The 20,153-nt window shown below is 40.4% G+C and overlaps 1 protein-coding gene across 3 annotated transcripts; it reads left to right on the top strand.

Annotated features, from left to right (window-relative positions):
• The first annotated feature begins 3,853 nt into the window (after positions 1 to 3,853).
• Positions 3,854 to 19,823, top strand: SNRPG (small nuclear ribonucleoprotein polypeptide G). 3 transcript variants are annotated; one of them, XM_070480744.1, is made up of 5 exons: positions 3,854 to 3,994; positions 6,800 to 6,822; positions 7,521 to 7,645; positions 13,126 to 13,189; positions 19,494 to 19,823. In XM_070480744.1, the coding sequence occupies exons 1-4, from the start codon at positions 3,963 to 3,965 to the stop codon at positions 13,180 to 13,182; spliced, it is 237 nt and encodes a 78-aa protein (XP_070336845.1). In that variant the 5' UTR covers positions 3,854 to 3,962; the 3' UTR covers positions 13,183 to 13,189; positions 19,494 to 19,823. The 3 variants fall into 3 exon arrangements, with proteins under 3 accessions (XP_070336845.1, XP_020733476.1, XP_070336851.1); XM_070480750.1 differs by lacking the exon at positions 3,854 to 3,994 and adding an exon at positions 4,061 to 4,282; XM_020877817.2 differs by lacking the exon at positions 13,126 to 13,189 and having other exon boundaries at positions 3,857 to 3,994.
• Positions 19,824 to 20,153: the final 330 nt, after the last annotated feature.

Here is a 20,153-nt window from a genome sequence, read left to right as displayed (position 1 = left end):
ACTCTTGGGCTTCCCTTGTGATATAATATATACACATAATCCCTCTAAAATTTGCTTTACAATATCGTAATCAGGCTGGTTTTACATGTGACAGTATAAAGGGCAGAGTTGGCCAGCTGGAGGCAGAGGCATTTAGCCAGCTCTACACCACACACAGCTATCATCAGTGCTTCTTACTGGCTTTGCCTCCTTCAGTCAGAACCTCCCAGTCCTCAGATACCTGCTTTCTCCAAGTACAGAATTTCCCCACTTACCACTTTACCCAGGGCCCAGGCTGGAAAAGCACAGCCGGCAGTCCCAGGTGGGGGTTTCTCTGATGCTCAGAAATAACAGTCAGGAGCATTCCCAGCCCCTATCTTCTTGATTCTTCCCCATCCTATGCAAGAAATCGTGGTGCATAGCAGCAGCCCAAGCCATCTAAAAGATCTCCCTGGAAAAGCTGTAGGTTCAGGATTGCTTCCTGCATGTTGTTCCCAGTCCTGCGTCAGGCACCAGCCTGGGCTGTCACTTAAGACTCTCACCACGGCACCAACTTACACACCGGTTGACTCCTGGGTCCTTCGTGCAGGTGAGAGAGCAGAGGGTGGGAGCTGACTCAACTGAGCCTCCCACAGGGACCCCTCCCCACAATCCCTCCCGGGACATCATTCCCTGGACAGCCCCTCCTATGCCTTTCTTCCTATTTTTCCTCCACCTTATCACATTTCTGTTAACTTGCACATAAATAGCAAGATCCTGCTGATTTGCAATTGTAGGACACATTTATTTTTTTTTTTAAATTATTGAGCATCATTTACGTACAGGCTCCCCAGGTGGCGATAGTGGTAAAGAACCAGCCTGGCGGGCTGCAGTCCATAGGGTTGGAAAGAGACACAGCTGAAGTGACTCAGCATGCACGCATGCATTTATGTATAGTGAAGTGCAGAGCTCTTGAGAGCACCGTCCCATCCTGTGAGTTTGACAGATGTCTGATCCACAGCCTATTCAACAAACAATGTTCTCATTGCCCCAGAAAGATCCCTTGTGCTCTTTCCCAGCCAGTCCCCACCCTCCAGAGGAGAGTACAGAGAAATGCACTAAGTTTTAAGATCTCCTGGTTTGTTCCTGCAGGCATACACTTTAATTCTGTACAATTTTTTTACTATGGAAAAAAACACAATGGCTGTTACTTGTCGTTAGGTTTCTTTTTGGATTTCTTTTTTTGTATAACATAAAGTTATACTTAATTACTTTCTGTAACATATAAATAAATGATAAGTATTAATAAATAATGATTCATCAACAAACAAAGAAAAAGAAATAGGGGAAGGCCAGCTGGAGGAAAAGCAGAGAAGCAAAGCAGGAGGTGGAGCCAGTGAAGGACTCTCAGATATCGTCACTGTCCTGGCTGAAGCCCTTGGCAAAGGTTCATTCTCCCTTCATCCCTTTGGAGCAATGTGTCTTATGCTGTTTTCCTTTTCCTTCCAAAGGAAACAGCCTCGAGAGAGGCTCTTGGGAAGCTCCAGCACATGTCTCTGGTGGCCCCTCTTCCCAGGGCTCACAGCCTGCCCCCCTGTTCTGCTGCCCACAAAACCTTGGGCTCACACCCCCTGGGCACCCACTATCCACAGCAACGCTCAATTGCTGCTCCAATGCCCGCACCTCATGCTGCAGTGCAAAAGTCCTAACCGGAGCCCTGGGTACAGCTGGATCAAGTTAATCACAAAACAAGACAAATGTGAGAATAGCCAAGCGGTCCCACTGAACAGCCAAGAGGTCCCACTGAAAGCACAGGCAAGAAGCCATTCATCCCAACAGTTATGACTGTGCCCAGACTCCTCTCTACATTCCTGCTGGGAGTCTGAGCACATCCTGTCCAACATGTCTGCAAAAACAACCCTTGTTATGCTCATCTCATCCCTGTTTATGATGGCAAAATCTCTTGGGAGCAAGCCAAATGTCAACATTGGGGGATTCATTAAATAAACCATGGTGCCATCCATACAGTAGGAAACTACATACCCACTAAAAATAACATCGAGGAAGAATATTAATAGACATAGAAGCTGAGGGGGTATATTGCTAAGATTTAAAGGCATCTCACAAACAGTGTTAACAGTTTTCTGAGTGTTAGGATGATACGGGTGATGATCACATTCTTCTGCTGATTTGTCAGTACTTTGTACAATGACTGTGCTGTGTGCTGGGCTTAGTTGTCCAATCATGTCCGACTCTTTGCAACCACAGGGACTGTGGCCAGGCTCCTCTGTCCATGGGGATGCTCCAGGCAAGAATACTGGAGTGGGTTGCCATGCCCTGCTCCAGGGGATCTTCCCAACCCAGGGACTATGGAATATTAATTTTATTTATTAAAGATACACAGCTTTATACTGTTACATATGAAGGAACAAAGCATAGACAGGAAGTGTAGAAATGCTACAATAGCAATTTCACTTAAACACTAACAGCGAGAAGTAGAAAAGACATACAGTTATGACCCCTCTAGAGAAAATGCAAGGACTAGGATTTTGAGTACCAAGAGAACACAAAACATATGATGAGTTTAAGTCCTTACTATCACTGGAATTTAAATAGAGTTATTTCTGAACATTAGAAATGAATCTTGTAGAACCATCCCCTACTTAAAACCACCAATGCTTTTCAATTTTGGCCTAAGTCTTCTATAATCCCAATTGTATTTGATTCATAAATGTGGATGTATCTATCTCTAGTAACTAAACAAGGAACAAGTTGGAAACCACTTGTTACACCTACACTCTTGTCTTGAAAATCAGTGCCTCAAATTAGAGCTCATTTGCGTGCTGTACTTCATGTTGTATATAGAGGGACAATGTACCTTAAATGGGGTTTTGGAGGCATTATTAAGCATTGCAGGACTGATCATAGGAAATACACTTCTAGCTCTAGATTCAAGTTATTGGAAAACCGAGGCCTGGTCACTCTGTTCTCTTAACAGTGCAGAGGTCACTAATTGAGCTGTTTCCAGAACCTTTGGCTTAGCATGACATTATCCTGTGGGAATAAAAGCAAACCTCAGACACGGAAGTTCGGTTGGAGACCACCAAAGTGAAACAGATATCTCAATAAAGCATGTCACGTGAGTCTTTTGGTGTGATACTATAATAATAACCAAAATGACACAGAGACACCAAATGAGCAAATGCTCTTAGGAAAAAAAAAAAAAAAATGGCACCAAGAGATTTGTCAGCCTCAGGGTTGCCACAAAACTTTCATTTAAAGAAAACAAAATGCAGTATCAGTAAAGCACAACACAATTTAGTTCAGTCACTCAGTCGTGTCCGACTCTTTGCACGTCAGGCTACAGCACGCCAGGCTTCCCTGTTCATCACCAACTCCCGGAGCTTGCTCAAACTCATGTCCATCAAGTAGGTGATGCCATCCAACCATCTCATCCTCTGTCCTCCCCTTCTCCTGCTGCCTTCAATCTTGCCCAGCATGAGGGTCTTTTCAAATGAGTCAGTTCTTCACATCCAGTCAAGCATACTGGAGTGGGTTGACATGCCTTTCCCCAGGGGATCTTCCCGACCCAGGGATTGAACCGGCGTCTCTTTCGTGTCCTACAGGCGCAGGCAAATTCTTTACCACTAGCGCCGCCTGGGGGCTGCCGTCTATAGGGTCGCATAGAATCGTACACGACTGAAGCGACTTAGCAGCAGTAGCGGCAGCGCCACCTAGAAAGCCCATAGAATAAGGGAACGAAGGGGAATTTCTGAAGGCCTCTCCGTCCTAGCCAATCACTAGCTACACAGCCGGAAGCTTGGGACTGATCGACAGACGCAGGCTTTCCCTAAGTATCGCGAGGTAAAGCGGGAAAGCGACCGACCATCAATTGGTTAACGGGATCAGTGACGTCAGACGCAAAGCCCCGGGCCTGCCGCTGGCGCGTGAGGGACCGCTCGAATTCCGTTTGGAGGCTTCTTTGAGCTCGCAGAGTAGACATCATGAGCAAAGCACACCCTCCCGAGTTGAAGAAGTAAGTATGCGGGGCCCCGCGCCCAGATGGCCGCTTCCTTGTGTGCCTCGAGTTCCTTAGATCCTCCGCCATTTCCCAGGAGTTTGCCTGGCGTGCGCATTCTAGTCCTTGGACGCCGAGATCCGGGCCAGTGTCGCGCGCTTCGGGGCCTGAGACCCGCGCAAAAGTAATATTTCGGCAGGGTGGATACGGTTACCAAAGCCAACAAGGCGCCACCATCTGCTGACTGACTTACCGTGTCCGAGCTCCCTGCTCTGTCTCCTGGACCCTCTCCCTCGTTACTTGAAGGTCTCGAATGCCGCACTTTGTTGAACATCTTGAGTAGCAGCATGTTTTCGATAAGGTTGCTGGAGAGTGATTCTATAAAGGAACCAGGGAGATGGGTGTTTGATAGTATCTGAGGAATCAAAAGCCACCTAATCTTAGACTGTGTTTGTAGCTGTTTGCTTGAGCTTTAACTTAGAAATTACATTCCTTTTTTCTTGATTTCTTGTTCGTAGGTTAAGCTTGAACGTTGTGTGCTATCTACTCCGTTAACAAAGATGTGTGAGAATATTCATGTTCCTAATTAGAGAAGGCTAGGTTGGGGGCGGGGGGGTGCGGTTGAACCCAGTAAAATCAACTCCCACGTAGGTTATTCCTGCTATAGGTAACACCCAATTTAAAGTTTTAGCGTCCTGAAACACTCTTGGCTGAACTTAGCATGTTCCATGTTTCCTGAGTAACTTCTCTGTCTTTTTTGTACTATGTAATGCCAGAGTTCTGCATTTATTAGTTGGCTAACAGCAAGGATGGAAAATTGATCCAGGGGTCAGTTTGTGAGGCAGCCACCTGGTCTGCCTTGTGTACAGTTAATTTATGCTTGCCCCATAAAGAAGTCAGACTTAAGGAAAAGTTCATATTTAATGATTTTGCATTTAAATGCATACTTGTACTGAAGCCATATTTTGTGCAGAATCTCCGTGTATATTTTAGTCTGTTAATTAAGACAATTATGAAGTCATAAGCCTGACATTAAGAAAAAAAGAAAGTGCAATTAGTGAGCTGGTAAAATCTTAAATGTCTTCTGAATTCATCATGAACTGGTGAAATTATTTTTTAACGAAGGACCATTCTCTACTTGTAAGACTTCCTTTTGATTAAGAGGAATTTCAGAGGATGAAACTGGTATGAACACCTTTCTCTACTTATCTAGGTTTTATGAGTTGTGAGATCCTGTCAGGTCAACCTCCAGAATGGCTTTTAGTCTTTTTCTTCCTTCACATTTCTCACAAATAACATCTTTTACAAGTGTATACCCTTCTAGTTTAGCATGACTCAGTGGTTCTTAACTGCAGGAATGGGAGTCTGCTTCTCCCGGAATCTAGTAGGTAGAAGCCAGGGTTGCTGCCAAACATTCTACAGTGCACTGGACATCACTCGACAACAGAATTATCTGGCCCCAAGTGTCAGTATGCTGAGGTGGAGATACTCTGGCCTAATCAGATTGTTCTGGTGCTCTTAAAAATGGATGACAGAGTAGTCTCTGTTTTTTTCATTCCAGTTTCCTTGCGATATAATTGACATATAGCACTGTGTAGGTTTAAGGTTATAGCATGATGATTTAACTTACACATGCCACAGTTGTCTTGCCCGCAGCTGGTTCTGCTGCATACATAACAGAGTGCAGACTTCTTAACCTAGCATTCAGGGTCCTCCATCTGAAATCCAGGCACCAGATTCTATACACATTAATAGTTGAATACTGTGTTCTCCAGTACCATTTGATTTTATCAGACTTTTTCACAGCTCTGTGACTTAAAATATTTTATTTAAACTTTCTGAGCTTCAGTTGCCCATCTATTAAATGGTGGTAATTACTAATTTATATGTATGTGATTTATGGGCTTGCCAGGTGGCACTAGTGGTAAAGAACCTGCCTGCCAGTGCAGGAGACATAAGAGAGTAGGGTTCGATAACTGAGTTGAAAAGATCGCCAGGAGGAGAGCATGGCAACCCACTCCAGTATTCTTGCCTGGAAAATCCTATGGACAGAGGATGCTGGCAGGCTACAGTCCATGTAATTGCAAAAAAGTCTATCTTCTTACAACTTCTGTCTGGCCTTTTATCTTATTTTTGAATTCTCCCATGACATACATTAAAATTGAATGAAGATTCATATTTTTTAGCTTGTAACTGGAAGAGGTAAAAACTAGTTTGACTACATGTCTTCATATTATTCTATGCTGCTGATATGGAATTTTCTCATTTAATTCAAATTGTTTAACTTCAAAATAAGTATTTTGCCAAAGTGAACTTATGTGTTGAAGAATATCCTGAACAATTAAGATTGATGTTTAACACTAAATAAACAACACTACTTATTGTCTCAAATATAGAATAAAATACCTGTTGGATTGGGTATGGTTCGATTACCTTCTGGTTTCTTCACAACTTTGTTTGGTTTTGGAAATAACCAAAAATATAACCAAATCTTTGTCTTTCTGTTAAGCCTGTAAATCCTGTTGTTGAAAATTAGGTCAGTATTGAACAACAAGGATGTTGTTGTAGTTTACGTCAATATAGAGACTCAATTTCATGTACGTTAATATGTTCTAAACTCATTTCGTTTTTATTATCTTCCCCTTCACAAGTTACATTGCTCAGTTAGTATAAGTACAGAGGTAGCCCATCATTCTCATCCTTTATAGCAGTGCAAAGCTTTTAATCTTTTAAATTTCATTATTCCTGTTATGTAAATTTAGCAGATTATATTGACAATATCTAAAATTAGTTATATAATCTTTACCCCTTTTGCTTTTTCAGATTTATGGACAAGAAGTTATCATGTAAGTCTTTTTGGTTTTTTATTTTCAGGGTGTTTTTTAAATATTAGTTTTTATATCTGCTTTGGTAGTATATTATATTTTATTATTATTATTATATTAATAATGTTTGGAGAAACTTTATAAAAATTCAAAGCACACAGATCTCTTAATTCACATCCATTAAGCAAGCAGGTTTATCAAAACTCTAACTAGACAGCTTTATTTACTTAATTTCTGATATTTAGTAAGTTTCACAGTATTTCAGACTTTTATTTCATATAAGTCTTCTCTCACTTTGATGAATTAAATTAGCAGAATTTTCTATTTTATATTTGAAAACTTAACCTTTTTTCCTTTAAACAAAGAGCAGATAGGAATAAAAATCTGACCGGCACAGAACTCAAAGTATGTAGGGGTTAAGACCATGGCTTTAGAAACAAGCAACCTTCAGTTTGAATTCCAGTTTTACCCTACAGTAACTGTGTAATCTTGAATCAGTTACTTAAAAATACTGTAATTCAGTTGCTTCATAAAAAGTCAGGATGATTCTACTTTATAGGATTCCTGTAAGTTTAAATATGTGGGTAAATGTAAAATGTTTAGCCCAGTGCTTAGCATATAGTAAAGATACATCAGGGTTTTCTCACTTAATTTTTAATGAATAGTTTAGTTGATAGTTAATGGTCAGCTTTATTAAATTCCTTTTTCCTTTTACATAGTGAAATTAAATGGTGGCAGACATGTCCAAGGAATATTGCGGGGATTTGATCCCTTTATGAATCTTGTGATAGATGAATGTGTGGAGATGGCAACTAGTGGGCAACAGAACAATATTGGAATGGTGGTAAGTACAAACACAAGATCTTTCTTAGAGATTTCATTTTTCTTTTGGATTAAACGTTAGCATCCTTTCTATCCAGCTCTTGGATTAAACTGAAGTTAGGTAAATTACAGGCAAGATTAGACACTCCAACCCCCTTTTAGTTTAACTTATGGAGGTTATTCAGCTGTGGTAATAACCCCAGTTACCTGTAGGTTAGATCTGAATCTTACACAGAACCCACTGAGGTCCTTGGACTTGAAATAGCTGTTGGAATTATTTTTGTGCTTTATTCTATAATGAGGCCCATACTTGTTTCTTCGCTAGAGCCATAGTGAAGTCACTCAGTCATGTCCAACTCTGCGACCCCACAGACTGTAGCCTGCTAGGCTTCTCCATCCATGGGATTTTCCAGGCAAGATTACTGGAGTAGGTTGCCATTTCCTTCTCCAGGGAATCTTCCTGACCCAGGGATTGAACCCCCAGGTCTCCTGCATTGCAGGCAGAGGCTTTACCATCTGAGCCACCAGGGAAGCCCCTTCATTAGAGCAGTAGTATAGACGGTTTTCACATTCCCCAGGTTATTCTAATGTAAGCCAAAGATTAACAGTTGATCTAGAGCTTTTACAGTCAATTAGTCAATGAAGAGTTTTTGTTTTAAGCAAGCAAATAAAAATTATTCTAAGTCCACCTCAAAGCAATTGAAACTAAGGGTGCTGTTTGTGTGTGCTGTTACAAGATCTTATATAATTCTAATGTGTGCTGAGGATTACTACTTATCAAACTTCAATGTGCTATGCATTCCCAGAAGGTTAATTACCCTTTCCAAGGCTTGTGTTATTGCTTGTTTCAAGTATATTTCCATTATTGCATTTTGAAAAGCAAATCAGTCAGGGTTGGAAAAACAACTTGGGAGTCCCTAGATATGAGTCTCCCTGGCCTCTTGCACACATTTCATGTAGATGGTCCTTCTTTTCAGGTACAGTCCCCTTGAGATTCTGTTGAAAATGAATACAAGTCTGGCAAATCATTAGCATTTTCTTATAAAAGAGAGTTTTAAAAATACCCCAAGATTTCCCTCTAGCCCTTCCTTTTACAGATTAGGAAATCTTCATTCTGATAAAGGGTAGATTAGGGTTTTGGTTCATATATCAACAGATTAGCAAGAAAAAAGAATTTTAAAAAGTTCTAATTTGAGGAAATAACTTTTAGAAATGTGTGGCACTTTTCAGAGTTTTTATTAGTGAAGGTATTGATGTTTCTCGTAATTTCCCCCCTGATTTTAATGAGGTTAATTTTCCTTACATGGAAATTGGTTAAAAGCAGTGCCATCACAAGTCATTCAAATAGTGAGCTCCAACTTATTGTGATAGGCAGTCTATTCTTCCATCTCTGATGCATGTTCTGTGACTAAAACTTAAAGTCTATTAGTAGGTGCTGATTCTTATGGCTGAGTTAACCCTTTGAAAATGAAATAATGATAATATATCAATTTTCTTTAATTAAAAAACAGCCTAAAGAAAATGCAAGAATGATTTTTCTAAGGGAAAGAAGGGAAACTCATTACTATTTTGTCACAAGCTGTTTGGCTAAAGAGACAGTTTCGTTGGCTTCATTGTTCCCTTGTCCAATCAGTGACCCATTGAGACCATTGAAATTACTTACTATAAGACTTCCCTGGCAATCCACTGGCTCAGACTCTGCTCCCAATGCATGGGGCCCAGGTTCAATCCCTGGTCAGGGAACTAGATTCCCAAAAGTCACAACTAAGACCTGGTGCAACCAAATAAATAAAAATAAGTTTGTGGTTTTTTTTCTTTTTTATAAAGAAATTACTTAATACAGGATCTGTCAGGTGGATAATTACCTAGTGATGTCTCAATTAGCCTCTTCTGAAATATAACCAGAGTTGTCAGTAGCCTCACCTCTGTCTTATTTCCTTAAGATTCCACTCTACTCCAAGGTTCCCCTAAGAATGTAGTAAAAATTGTGTAGTTTGGTTTTTTTTTTTCATTTATTGTTACTAGTTGGAGGCTAATTACTTTACAATATTGTAGTGGTTCTTGTCATACATTGACATGAATCAGCCATGGATTTACATGTATTCCCCATCCCGATCCCCCCTCCCACCTCCCTCTCCTCTGGGTCTTCCCAGTGCACCAGGCCCAAGCACTTGTCTCTTGCATCCAGCCTGGGCTGGTGATCTGTTTCACCTTAGATAATATACATGTTTCGATGCTGTTCTCTCAAAACATCCCACCCTCGCCTTCTCCCACAGAGTCCAAAATTCTGTTCTGTACATCTGTGTCTCTTTTTCTGTTTTGCATATAGGGTTATCATTACCATCTTTCTAAATTCCATATATATGTGTTAGTATACTGTATTGGTCTTTATCTTTCTGGCTTACTTCACTCTGTATAATGCGCTCCAGTTTCATCCATCTCATTAGAACTACTTCAAATAAATTTTTTTTAATGGCTGAGTAATATTCCATGGTGTATATGTACCACAGCTTCCTTATCCATTCATCTGCTGATGGGCATCTAGGTTGCTTCCATGTCCTGGCTATTATAAATAGTGCTGCGATGAACATTGGGGTGCACCTCTTTCAGATCTGGTTTCCTCATTGTGTATGCCCAGAAGTGGGATTGCTGGGTCATATGGCAGTTCTAATTCCAGTTTTTAAAGAAATCTCCACACTGTTTTCCATAGTGGCTGTACTAATTTGTATTCCCACCAACAGTGTAAGAGGGTTCCCTTTTCTCCACACCCTCTCCAGCATTTATTGCTTGTAGACTTTTGGATAGCAGCCATCCTGACTGGTGTGTAATGGTACCTCATTGTGGTTTTGATTTGCATTTCTCTGATAATGAGTGATGTTGAGCATCTTTTCATGTGTTTTTTTTTGCCATCTGTATGTCTTCCTTGAGAAATGTCTGTTTAGTTCTTTGGCCCATTTTTTGACTGCGTCATTTATTTACCTGGAATTGAGCTGCAGGAGTTGCTTGTATATTTTTGAGATTAATCCTTTGTCTGTTGCTTCGTTTGCTATTATTTTCTCCCAATCTGAGGGCTGTCTTTTCACCTTGCTTATAGTTTCCTTTGTTGTGTAAAAGCTTTTAAGTTTAATTAGGTCCCATTTGTTTATTTTTGCTTTTATTTCCAATATTCTGGGAGGTGGGTCATAAGAGGATCCTGCTGTGATTTATGTCGGAGAGTGTTTTGCCTGTGTTCTCCTCTAGGAGTTTTATAGTTTCTGGTCTTACATTTAGATCTTTAATCCATTTTGAGTTTATTTTTGTGTATGGTGTTAGAAAGTGTTCTAGTTTCATTCTTTTACAAGTGGTTGACCAGTTTTCCCAGCACCACTTGTTAAAGAGGTTGTCTTTTTTCCATTGTATATCCTTGCCTCCTTTGTCGAAGATAAGGTGTCCATAGGTTTGTAGATTTATCTCTGGGCTTTCTATTCTGTTCCATTGATCTATATTTCTGTCTTTGTGCCAGTACCATACTGTCTTGATGACTGTGGCTTTGTAGTATAGTCTGAAGTCAGGCAGGTTGATTCCTCCAGTTCCATTCTTCTTTCTCAGGATTACTTTGGCTATTCGAGGTTTTTTGTATTTCCATACAAATTGTGAAATTATTTGTTCTAGTTCTGTGAAAAATACCGTTAGTAGCTTGATAGGGATTGCATTGAATCTATAGATTGCTTTGCATAGTATAGCCATTTTGACAGTATTGATTCTTCCAATCCATGAACACGGTATATTTCTCCATCTGTTTGTGTCCTCTCTGATTTCTTTCATCAGTGTTTTATAGTTTTCTATGTATAGGTCTTTTGTTTCTTTAGGTAGATACACTCCTAAGTATTTTATTCTTTTCGTTGCAATGGTGAATGGTATTGTTTCCTTAATTTCTCTTTCTGTTTTCTCATTGTTAGTGTATAGGAATGCAAGGGATTTCTGTGAGCTAATTTTATATCCTGCAACTTTACTATATTTGTTGATCAGCTCTAGTAATTTTCTGGTAGAGTCTTTAGGGTTTTCTATGTAGAGGATCATGTCATCTGCGAACAGCAAGAGTTTCACTTCTTTTCCTATCTGGATTCCTTTTACTTCTTTTTCTGCTCTGATTGCTGTGGCCAAAACTTCCAAAACTATGTTGAATAATAGTGGTGAGAGTGGGCACCCTTGTTTTGTTCCTGATTTCAGGGGAAATGCTTTCAATTTTTCACCATTGAGGGTGATGCTTGCTGTGGGTTTGTTATATATAGCTTTTATTATGTTGAGGTATGTTCCTTCTATTCCTGCTTTCTGGAGAGTTTTAATTATAAATGGATGTTGAATTTTGTCAAAGGCTTTTTCTGCATCTATTGAGATAATCATATGGTTTTTATCTTTCAATTTGTTAATGTGGTATATTACATTGATTGATTTGCAGATATTAAAAAATCCTTGCATTCCTGGGATAAAGCCCACTTGGTCATGATGTATGATTTTTTTAATATGTTGTTGGATTCTGTTTGCTAGAATTTTGTTAAGGATTTTTGCATCTATGTTCATCAGTGATATTGGCCTGTAGTTTTCTTTCTTTGTGGCATCTTTGTATGGTTTTGGAATTAGGGTAATGGTGGCCTCATAGAATGAGTTTGGAAGTTTACCTTCTTCTGCAATTTTCTGGAAGAGTTTGAGTATGATAGGTGTTAGCTCTTCTCTAAATTTTTGGTAGAATTCGGCTGTGAAGCCATCTGGTCCTGGGCTTTTATTTCCTGGAAGATTTCTGATTACAGTTTAGATTTCCTTGCTTGTGATGGGTCTGTTAAGATCTTCTATTTCTTTTTGGTTCAGTTTTGGAAAGTTATACTTTCCTAAGAATTTGTCCATTTCTTCCAAGTTGTCCATTTTATTGGCATGGAGCTGCTGGTAGTAGTCTCTTATGATCCTTTGTATTTCAGTGTTGTCTGTTGTGATCTCTCCATTTTCATTTCTAATTTTGTTAATTTGGTTCTTCTCCCTTTGTTTCTTAATGAGTCTTGCTAACAGTTTGTCAGTTTTGTTTATTTTTTTCAAAAAACCAGCTTTTAGCTTTGTTGATTTTTGCTATGGTCTCTTTAGTTTCTTTTGCATTTATTTCTGCCCTAATTTTTAAGATTTCTTTCCTTCTACTAACCTTTCTTCCTTCTCTAGTTGCTTTAGGTGTAGAGTTAGGTTATTTATTTGACTTTTTTCTTGTTTCTTGAGGTAAGCCTGTAATGCTATGAACCTTCCCCTTAGCACTGCTTTTACAGTGTCCCATAGGTTTTGGGTTTTTGTGTTTTCATTTTCATTCATTTCTATGCATTTTTTGATTTCTTCTATGATTTTTTGGTTATTCAGAAGTGTGTTGTTTAGCCTCCATATGTTTGAATTTTTAATAATTTTTTTCCTGTAATTGAGATCTAATCTTATTGCACTGTGGTCAGAAAAGATGACTGGAATGATTTCAATTTTTTTGAATTTACCAAGGCTCGATTGATGGCCAAGGATGTGATCTATTCTGGAGAAGGTTCCATGTGCACTTGAGAAAAAGGTGAAGTTGATTGTTTTGGGGTGAAATGTCCTATTGATATCAGTTAGGTATGGCTGGTCCATTGTGTCATTTAAAGTTTCTGTTTCCTTGTTAATTTTCTGTTTAGTGGATCTATCCATAGTTGTGAGTGGGGTATTAAAGTCTCCCACTATTATTGTGTTACTGTTAATTTCCTCTTTCATACTTGTTAGTGTTTGCCTTACATATTGTGGTGCTCCTATGTTGGGTGCATATATATTTATAATTGTTATATCTTCTTGGATTGATCCTTTGATCATTATGTAGTGTCCTTCTTTGTCTCTTTTCACAGCCTTTATTTGAAAGTCTATTCTATCTGATATGAGTATTGTGACTCCTGCTTTCTTTTGGTCTCCGTTTGCGTGAAATATTTTTTTCCAGACCTTCAACTTTTAGTCTGTATGTGTCCCTTGTTTTGAGGTGGGTCTCTTATAGACAGCATATATAGGGGTCTTGTTTTGTGTATGCATTCAGCCAGTCTTTGCCTTTTGGTTGGGGCATTCAACCCATTTACATTTAAGGTAATTATTGATAGGTATGGTCCCGTTGCCACTTACTTTGTTGTTTCGGGTTCACGTTTATACAACCTTTCTGTGTTTCCTGTCTAGAGAAGATCCTTTAGCATTTGTTGAAGAGCTGGTTTGGTGGTGCTGAATTCTCTCAGCTTTTGCTTGTCTGTAAAGCTTTTTAATTCTCCTTCATATCTGAATGAGATCCTTGCTGGGTACAGTAATCTAGGTTGTAGGTTATTCTCTTTCATTACTTGAAGTATGTCCTGCCATTCCCTTCTGGCCTGAAGGGTTTATATTGATAGATCATCTGTTATCCTTATGGGAATCCCTTTGTGTGTTATTTGTTGTTTCTCCCTTGCTGCTTTTAATATTTGTTCTTTGTGTTTGATCTTTGTTAATTTGATTAATATGTGTCTTGGGGTGTTTCACCTAGGGTTTACCCTGCTTGGGACTCTCTGGGTTTCCTGGACTTGGGTGGCTATTTCCTTCCCCATTTTAGGGAAATTTTCAGCTACTATCTCCTCGAGTATTTTCTCATGGCCTTTCTTTTTGTCTTCTTCTTCTGGGACTCCTATGATTCGAATGTTAGGGCGTTTCACATTGTCCCAGAGGTCCCTGAGGTTGTCCTCATTTCTTTTAATTCTTTTTTCTTTCTTCCTCTCTGCTTCATTTATTTCCACCATTTTATCTTCTACCTCACTTATCCTATCTTATGTCTCCATTCTTCTACTGTTGATTCCCTCCAGAGTGTTTTTGATCTCATTTATTGCATTATTCATTTTTAATTGACTTATTTATTTCTTCTAGGTCCTTATTAAACATTTCTTCATCTTCTCAATCTTTGTCTCCAGGCTATTTATCTGTAACTCCATTTTGTTTTCAAGAGTTTGGATCATTTTTATTATCATTATTCTAAATTCTTTTTCAGGTAGATTCCCTATCTCCTCCTCTTTTGTTTGACTTGGTGGGCATTTTTCACGTTCCTTTACCTGTTGGGTATTTCTCTGCCTTTTCATCCTGTTTAGATTGCTGTGTCTGGAGTGGGCTTTCTGTGTTCTGGTGGTCTGCGGTTCCTTTTTAATGTGGAGGTTTCACCCAGTGGGTGGGGTTGGACGATTGGCTTGTCAAGGTTTCCTGATCAGTGAAGCTTGCGTCGGTATTCTGATGCGTGGAACTGGATTTTTTCTCTCTGGAGTGCAGTGGAGTGTCCAGTAATGAGTTTTGAGATGGGTCTGTGTTAGGTGTGACTTTGGGCAGCCTGTATGTTGACACTCAGGGCTATGTTCCTGCGTTGCTGGAGAATTTGTGTGGTATGTCTTGCTTTGGAACTTATTGGCTCTTGGGTGGTGGTTGGTTTCAGTGTAGGTATGGAGGCTTTTGAATGGTCTCTTATTAATGTTCCGTGTAGTCAGGAGTTTTCTGGTGTTCTCAGGTTTTGGGCTTAAGTCTCCTGCCTCTGGATTTCAGTTTTATTCTTCCAGTAGTCTCAAGACTTCTCCAACTATACAGCACTGATAATAAAACTTCTAGGTTAATGGTGAAAAGATTCTCCACCGTGAGGGACACCCAGGGAGGTTCACAGAGTTACATGAAGAAGAGGAGAGGGAGGAGGGAGATAGAGATGAGCAGGAGGAGGAAAAGGGGGGACTCAAGAGGAGAGAGACAGAGCTACGCAGGTCTCTATTCCCAAAGTGTTCTCCATAGTTCAGACACCCACAGAGATTCACAGGATTGGATTGGGAAGAGAAGGGGAAGGGAGGAAAATAGAGGTGTTCTGAGGTAGAACACAGAGAGTCAAAAGTGGGAGAGCACACTCCTGAGTAAAAATGGGTACTGAATATTGGATTCTTAAATGTCCAAAATTGATATGAAGTACTGAAAAACAATTTTTAAAAATCTAGAGTAGAGGTTAGACTCTTAAAAATATAATATTAAAAACAAAAAACCACAAAAAATTTTAGAAATATATATGAAGTTCGGTTTAAAAATATGGCTTCTCCTTTTTTTTTTTTTGCAAGGTTATAGTGAAATGAAAATTAAGGAGTAATAGAGCATTTTAAAAGAAAATAAGAGAAAAAAATAAAACGGGGAAAATTCTTTTCCTAATTAAAAAAATAGTAAAAATATATGAAAATGAAAGTTAAGGAGTAGTGGGGGAGTAATAGGGAATTTTAAAAGAAAATAAAAGAGTAAAAAGAAAAGAGAAAAAAAAAAGGTAAAAATATATCTAGGAATTTCTCTGGAGCTGTTGCGGTCAGTGTGGGTTCGGTTCAGTTTCAGACAGCTCCTTGTTCCAGCTTACACTTCTCGATATCTATAGGCCCCTTCTGGTGTAGTCAGTGTTACCTACAGGGATTTTAATCTGTTGCACTGGTCCTTTCTGAAGCGGTTCCCTTTGTTTATTTGGCTTCTGTTTGGGGGTCTCTTCAGTGTCTAATTTCCACCCTGACACAGGCGGGCGGAGGTGGTCTCTTGTTTAGGTTCGCTGGTTCAGTCGGCTGCGGGGAGGGAGGGGCGCTGCAGATATCACTCTGTGCGGGGAGCACTCGCAGTGTTCCGGCCACACTGGGTTTGCCCCGCTCACGGGTGTGTGCTCTCCCCGTCTACACTGCTCAGGCTCCCGGGTGCTCTATATGGAGCGGGCCCTGCGTTGCGTGTGGTTCCAGTTTTCGTGTACTCCACAAAAGCACGGACTCAGTTGGGCCTGCATTTTGTGCCTTCCCCTGCCGGAGCAGCTCAGGCAGCCAGGAGCTTGATGGGCGCACTTTCCCCGGGTGTGGTGCGCCTTCTCCCCTCCACGGTCCCCAGCCTCAGTTTCCTCGTGCGCCAGTCAGATGCGTGTGGCTTGTGTCTATTCTTGGGACCTGGCCTCTAGCTACGACCCTCCTGGCGGATGTCGACCATCCCGAATCTCAGGAAGTCTTTGGTTAGAAACTGGAGGCCTGTTCGCAGTTTGGTAGGGGATGCGGTCTCTGGGGCCGAGTTTGCCCCTTTCCGCTTTCCCCTGCCTCCTGCCTCCGGCAGGGATGGGCCGGTCCGCAGCCAGCTAGCTCTTCTCTGTAATTGCTCAGTCCCTTTGTTCTGCAAATGGCCGGCAGTCTGTTCGGCCCATTAATTTTCTCCCTCTCTCTTGCTATCCCACAGTTTAAGTTGCTATCTCACATTAGCTCCCTCCAATTGCCCTCAAGGCATTTGGGCCAATGCTTACCCTAAGCAGTGTCAGTCCTTACCCTAAGCAATGCCACCTGCTCCTCTCCATTGCTGGTGGTGGATGCGGGCGTCTGGGGTACTTTTCTGCTGGGGGTTGCTTTTAGGCATGTAATCTGTGAGTTTTATTTATTTTTCCTCCCAGTTAGGTTGCCCTCCGAGATTCGAAAACTTCCCCCATACCCTCCTGTGAAAGGGTTTCCTGGTGTTTGAAAACTTCCTCTATCATGACTCCCTTCCCAGGACGGGTCTCCGTCCCTAGCTCTTTGGTCTCTCTTTTTATCTTTTATATTTTATCCTACCTCCTTTTGAAGACGATGGGCTGCTTTCCTGGGTGCCTGATGTCTTCTGCTAGCGGTCAGAAGTTGTTTTGTGAAGTTTGCTCAGCGTTCAAATGTTCTTTCGATGAATTTGTAGGGGAGAAGGTGGTCTCCCCGTCCTATTCCTCCGCCATCTTGGCTCCTCCTCAGTTGTGTAGTTTTTGATGCTGTGTGTTTCAGGAGTTCTTACTGGCTTTGTGCTTCTGTAGCTCCAATTTAGGTTTGTATTCTTTATTAGACAGTTAATGCCCCTTCATGAAAAGGCCTGGGCAACACTTTGCCAAAACTTAGTACTAAAGCCCAATCCAAGGAGCAGTATGGGATTCTGATGGTTCCAGTTTGATCTGGAACATGGGACGTCCAACACAATGGGAAAAGAGGAAGAGCCCTGTGAAGCAGAGGTGTTCACGACAAGCCTTAGTTCCTGTGTCTTATGTGAGAAGGCAAAGAAGTGTGTGATACCATTTTAGAAAACATTGAGGAAAGTGGCAGTTTTATTTTTTTTAATGATGCCAAAAACAAAAAACCCACAGATCTGAAAATCTTAGTTATCTGAAATAACTTCTCTTCAGCACCCTCCACTTCTGAGGAAAGTGTCACAAATGGACAGGTTTAGGAAGGAACTAGGAAGAAGGCTACTTGCTTTTTAAGTTTCGATAGGTGAGAAGTCATGTTCATCTTCTATTGCAAATAAGCCAACAGTTTAAAACTTGAACACTAGGAATCGTGTTGTTCAGGTGTCTTCATTTCTTTTCCTAATTTGTAAGAAGAGTGTGAGTCTGTCGCTTCTTTCAGTCTCCATTGTCGTTTTCAGCGCAGCTCTTTAGTTCTTTGCCACTTTCTCACCAGTCATTGCTGTTTGTCTCTGCCAGGCTCTGCAACACTTTCCCCCCGTCATGGTCCTTCCCATTCTGTCACCTGTGGTAATCAGATGCAAATCATCTGTTTACTTGAGCCTTTGTGAGCCTGCCACTGGTTTAGGCACTGAGTAGGTGCACCAAGCAAGTCCTTGCCCTTATAGAAATGACACTTGAGTGAGGAAGACAGTACATAATAGTGTATGTAATAAATAAAGCAAGTAGAATGAGAGGAGCAAGGAACAAGTTGTAGCTGTTTTTATGCCAGCTGCCTCCCAGCATAGCTCCACTTTGACTCTTACTCCGTGAGTCACTCAGTCGTGTCTGACTCTTTGCAATGCCGTGAACTATACAGTCGATGGAATTCTCCAGGCCAGAATACTGGAGTGGGTAGACATTCCCTTCTCCAGTGGATCTTCCAAACCCAGGGGTTGAACCCACGTCTCCCACATTGTAGGCGGATTCTTTACCAGCTGAGCCACCAAGGAAGCCCATGAATACTGGAGTGGGTAGCCTATCCCTTCTCCTGCAGATCTTCCTGACCCAGGAATGGAACCAGGGTCTTCTGCATTGCAGGTGGATTCTTTACCAACTGAGCTACTGGCAAAGCCCCGAATCTCACTCAGGATGCCTCCATTCTAATAAATGGTTCCGCATCCCTTCATCCCACTCCTGTCCTTTCACCTGTCTGGCTCTATTGAACTGAATGTAGGTTGCATTACCTACAGTCCACCAGGGGCTCCTTCTTTTCTTTTCTTTCTTTTTTTTGCACCTCCATTTATTTAAAAGTGCTGGATTAGATTTTTAAGGTCTCTTTTTGTTTGAAAGTTCTATTTAAATTTCTCATAATTTATGATTGCTGACATTAAATATAATTATGAAAGTCTGAATATGGCATAAGAAAACAATTTTTAGTTATCTGGAATATAATAGAAAGCCTTTGAATATTTGGGTGTACCTTGCAAATATGAGAAATAATTTTGAATAATGCTTTACCAATTTAGGGGCTCCTTATTTTCACAGTCCCTTTCCAGTTTGACTTTTCTATCCCATTTTACCAGCCATTTCGCTTATGCTCATGAGTATCCTGACTTACCTTCTTTTATAGAAGATCCCCAGGAGTAGGAAATGACAACTCACTCCAGTATTCTTGCCTGGAAAATCCCATGGTCAGAGGAACCTAGTGGGTTATAATCTGTAGGGTCGCAGAGAGTCGGTCACAATGGAGCATCTGAGCACTCACACACATTGAAAAGGGGGAAAAAAAGCCTCACAAACTGACATTTAATACCTGAAAAACCGTTAGTGAGTTGATGAAAATTCTTTAAATCATCATTGATAGATCTATTGAACGAATTGTATTCTTTTCAAATTCATTTTCTCTTCTTAGGTAATACGAGGAAATAGTATCATCATGTTAGAAGCCTTGGAACGAGTATGAACAACATCTTTGTTCATCAATCAACTGCTTCCGTGTGTCCCCTTCTCCACATTTTACTACCAGAAAAATTGGGTTGTGTACATTTTCTTAGTGAACTTTTTTGTTAAATAAACTTTTGTAATAGCCAAAAATGCTTTGTTAGCTGTTCTCAACTTAGAATATTTGCTCTTATTCTGATTTTTTCCTGTCATGACCTGTTATTGGTTGAGACTGATTAGTTCAGAGGTTTTTAATGCATTAAAATAGAAAAATCTTAGTAAATATGAAACATTGGCAAGATGCCCTTTTTCCCTGTCTTTTACTACTGAACAAAGTTAAAGAAGCTGCAAACCTGAGTGGGTTTCTTCTAAAACATAACTGAAATTTTTAAAGTTCTTGCAGTAACTTGGACAGACTCTGACTTTTTCACATTCCAAGTAGTTTCCCTCAAACAACATGGATTAAACTGCAGGTCCACTTATATACGGGTTTTTTCCAATAGTAAATACTACAGTACTACACCATCCATGGTTGAATATGGATTCCAAACTGAGTACAGGAACTGTATATGCAGAGACCTGATTGCTCAAAGGGTCAGCATCCATAACCCCCACAATGTTTTAAGAGTCA

Source organism: Odocoileus virginianus, chromosome 2, assembly GCF_023699985.2.
Source record: "Odocoileus virginianus isolate 20LAN1187 ecotype Illinois chromosome 2, Ovbor_1.2, whole genome shotgun sequence".
In the NCBI taxonomy this organism is placed as follows: Eukaryota; Metazoa; Chordata; class Mammalia; order Artiodactyla; family Cervidae; genus Odocoileus; species Odocoileus virginianus.
The sequence above is the reverse complement of the archived record's forward strand: the minus strand, read 5'-3'. Positions and strand labels throughout refer to the sequence as shown.

Coding starts and splice junctions, on each gene's coding strand:
- SNRPG (XM_070480744.1), top strand. CDS start 3,963: ATGAGCAAAGCACACCCTCCCGAGTTGAAGAA. Junction 3,995..6,799: donor CACCCTCCCGAGTTGAAGAA/GTAAGTATGCGG, acceptor TTGCTTTTTCAG/ATTTATGGACAAGAAGTTAT. Junction 6,823..7,520: donor TATGGACAAGAAGTTATCAT/GTAAGTCTTTTT, acceptor CCTTTTACATAG/TGAAATTAAATGGTGGCAGA.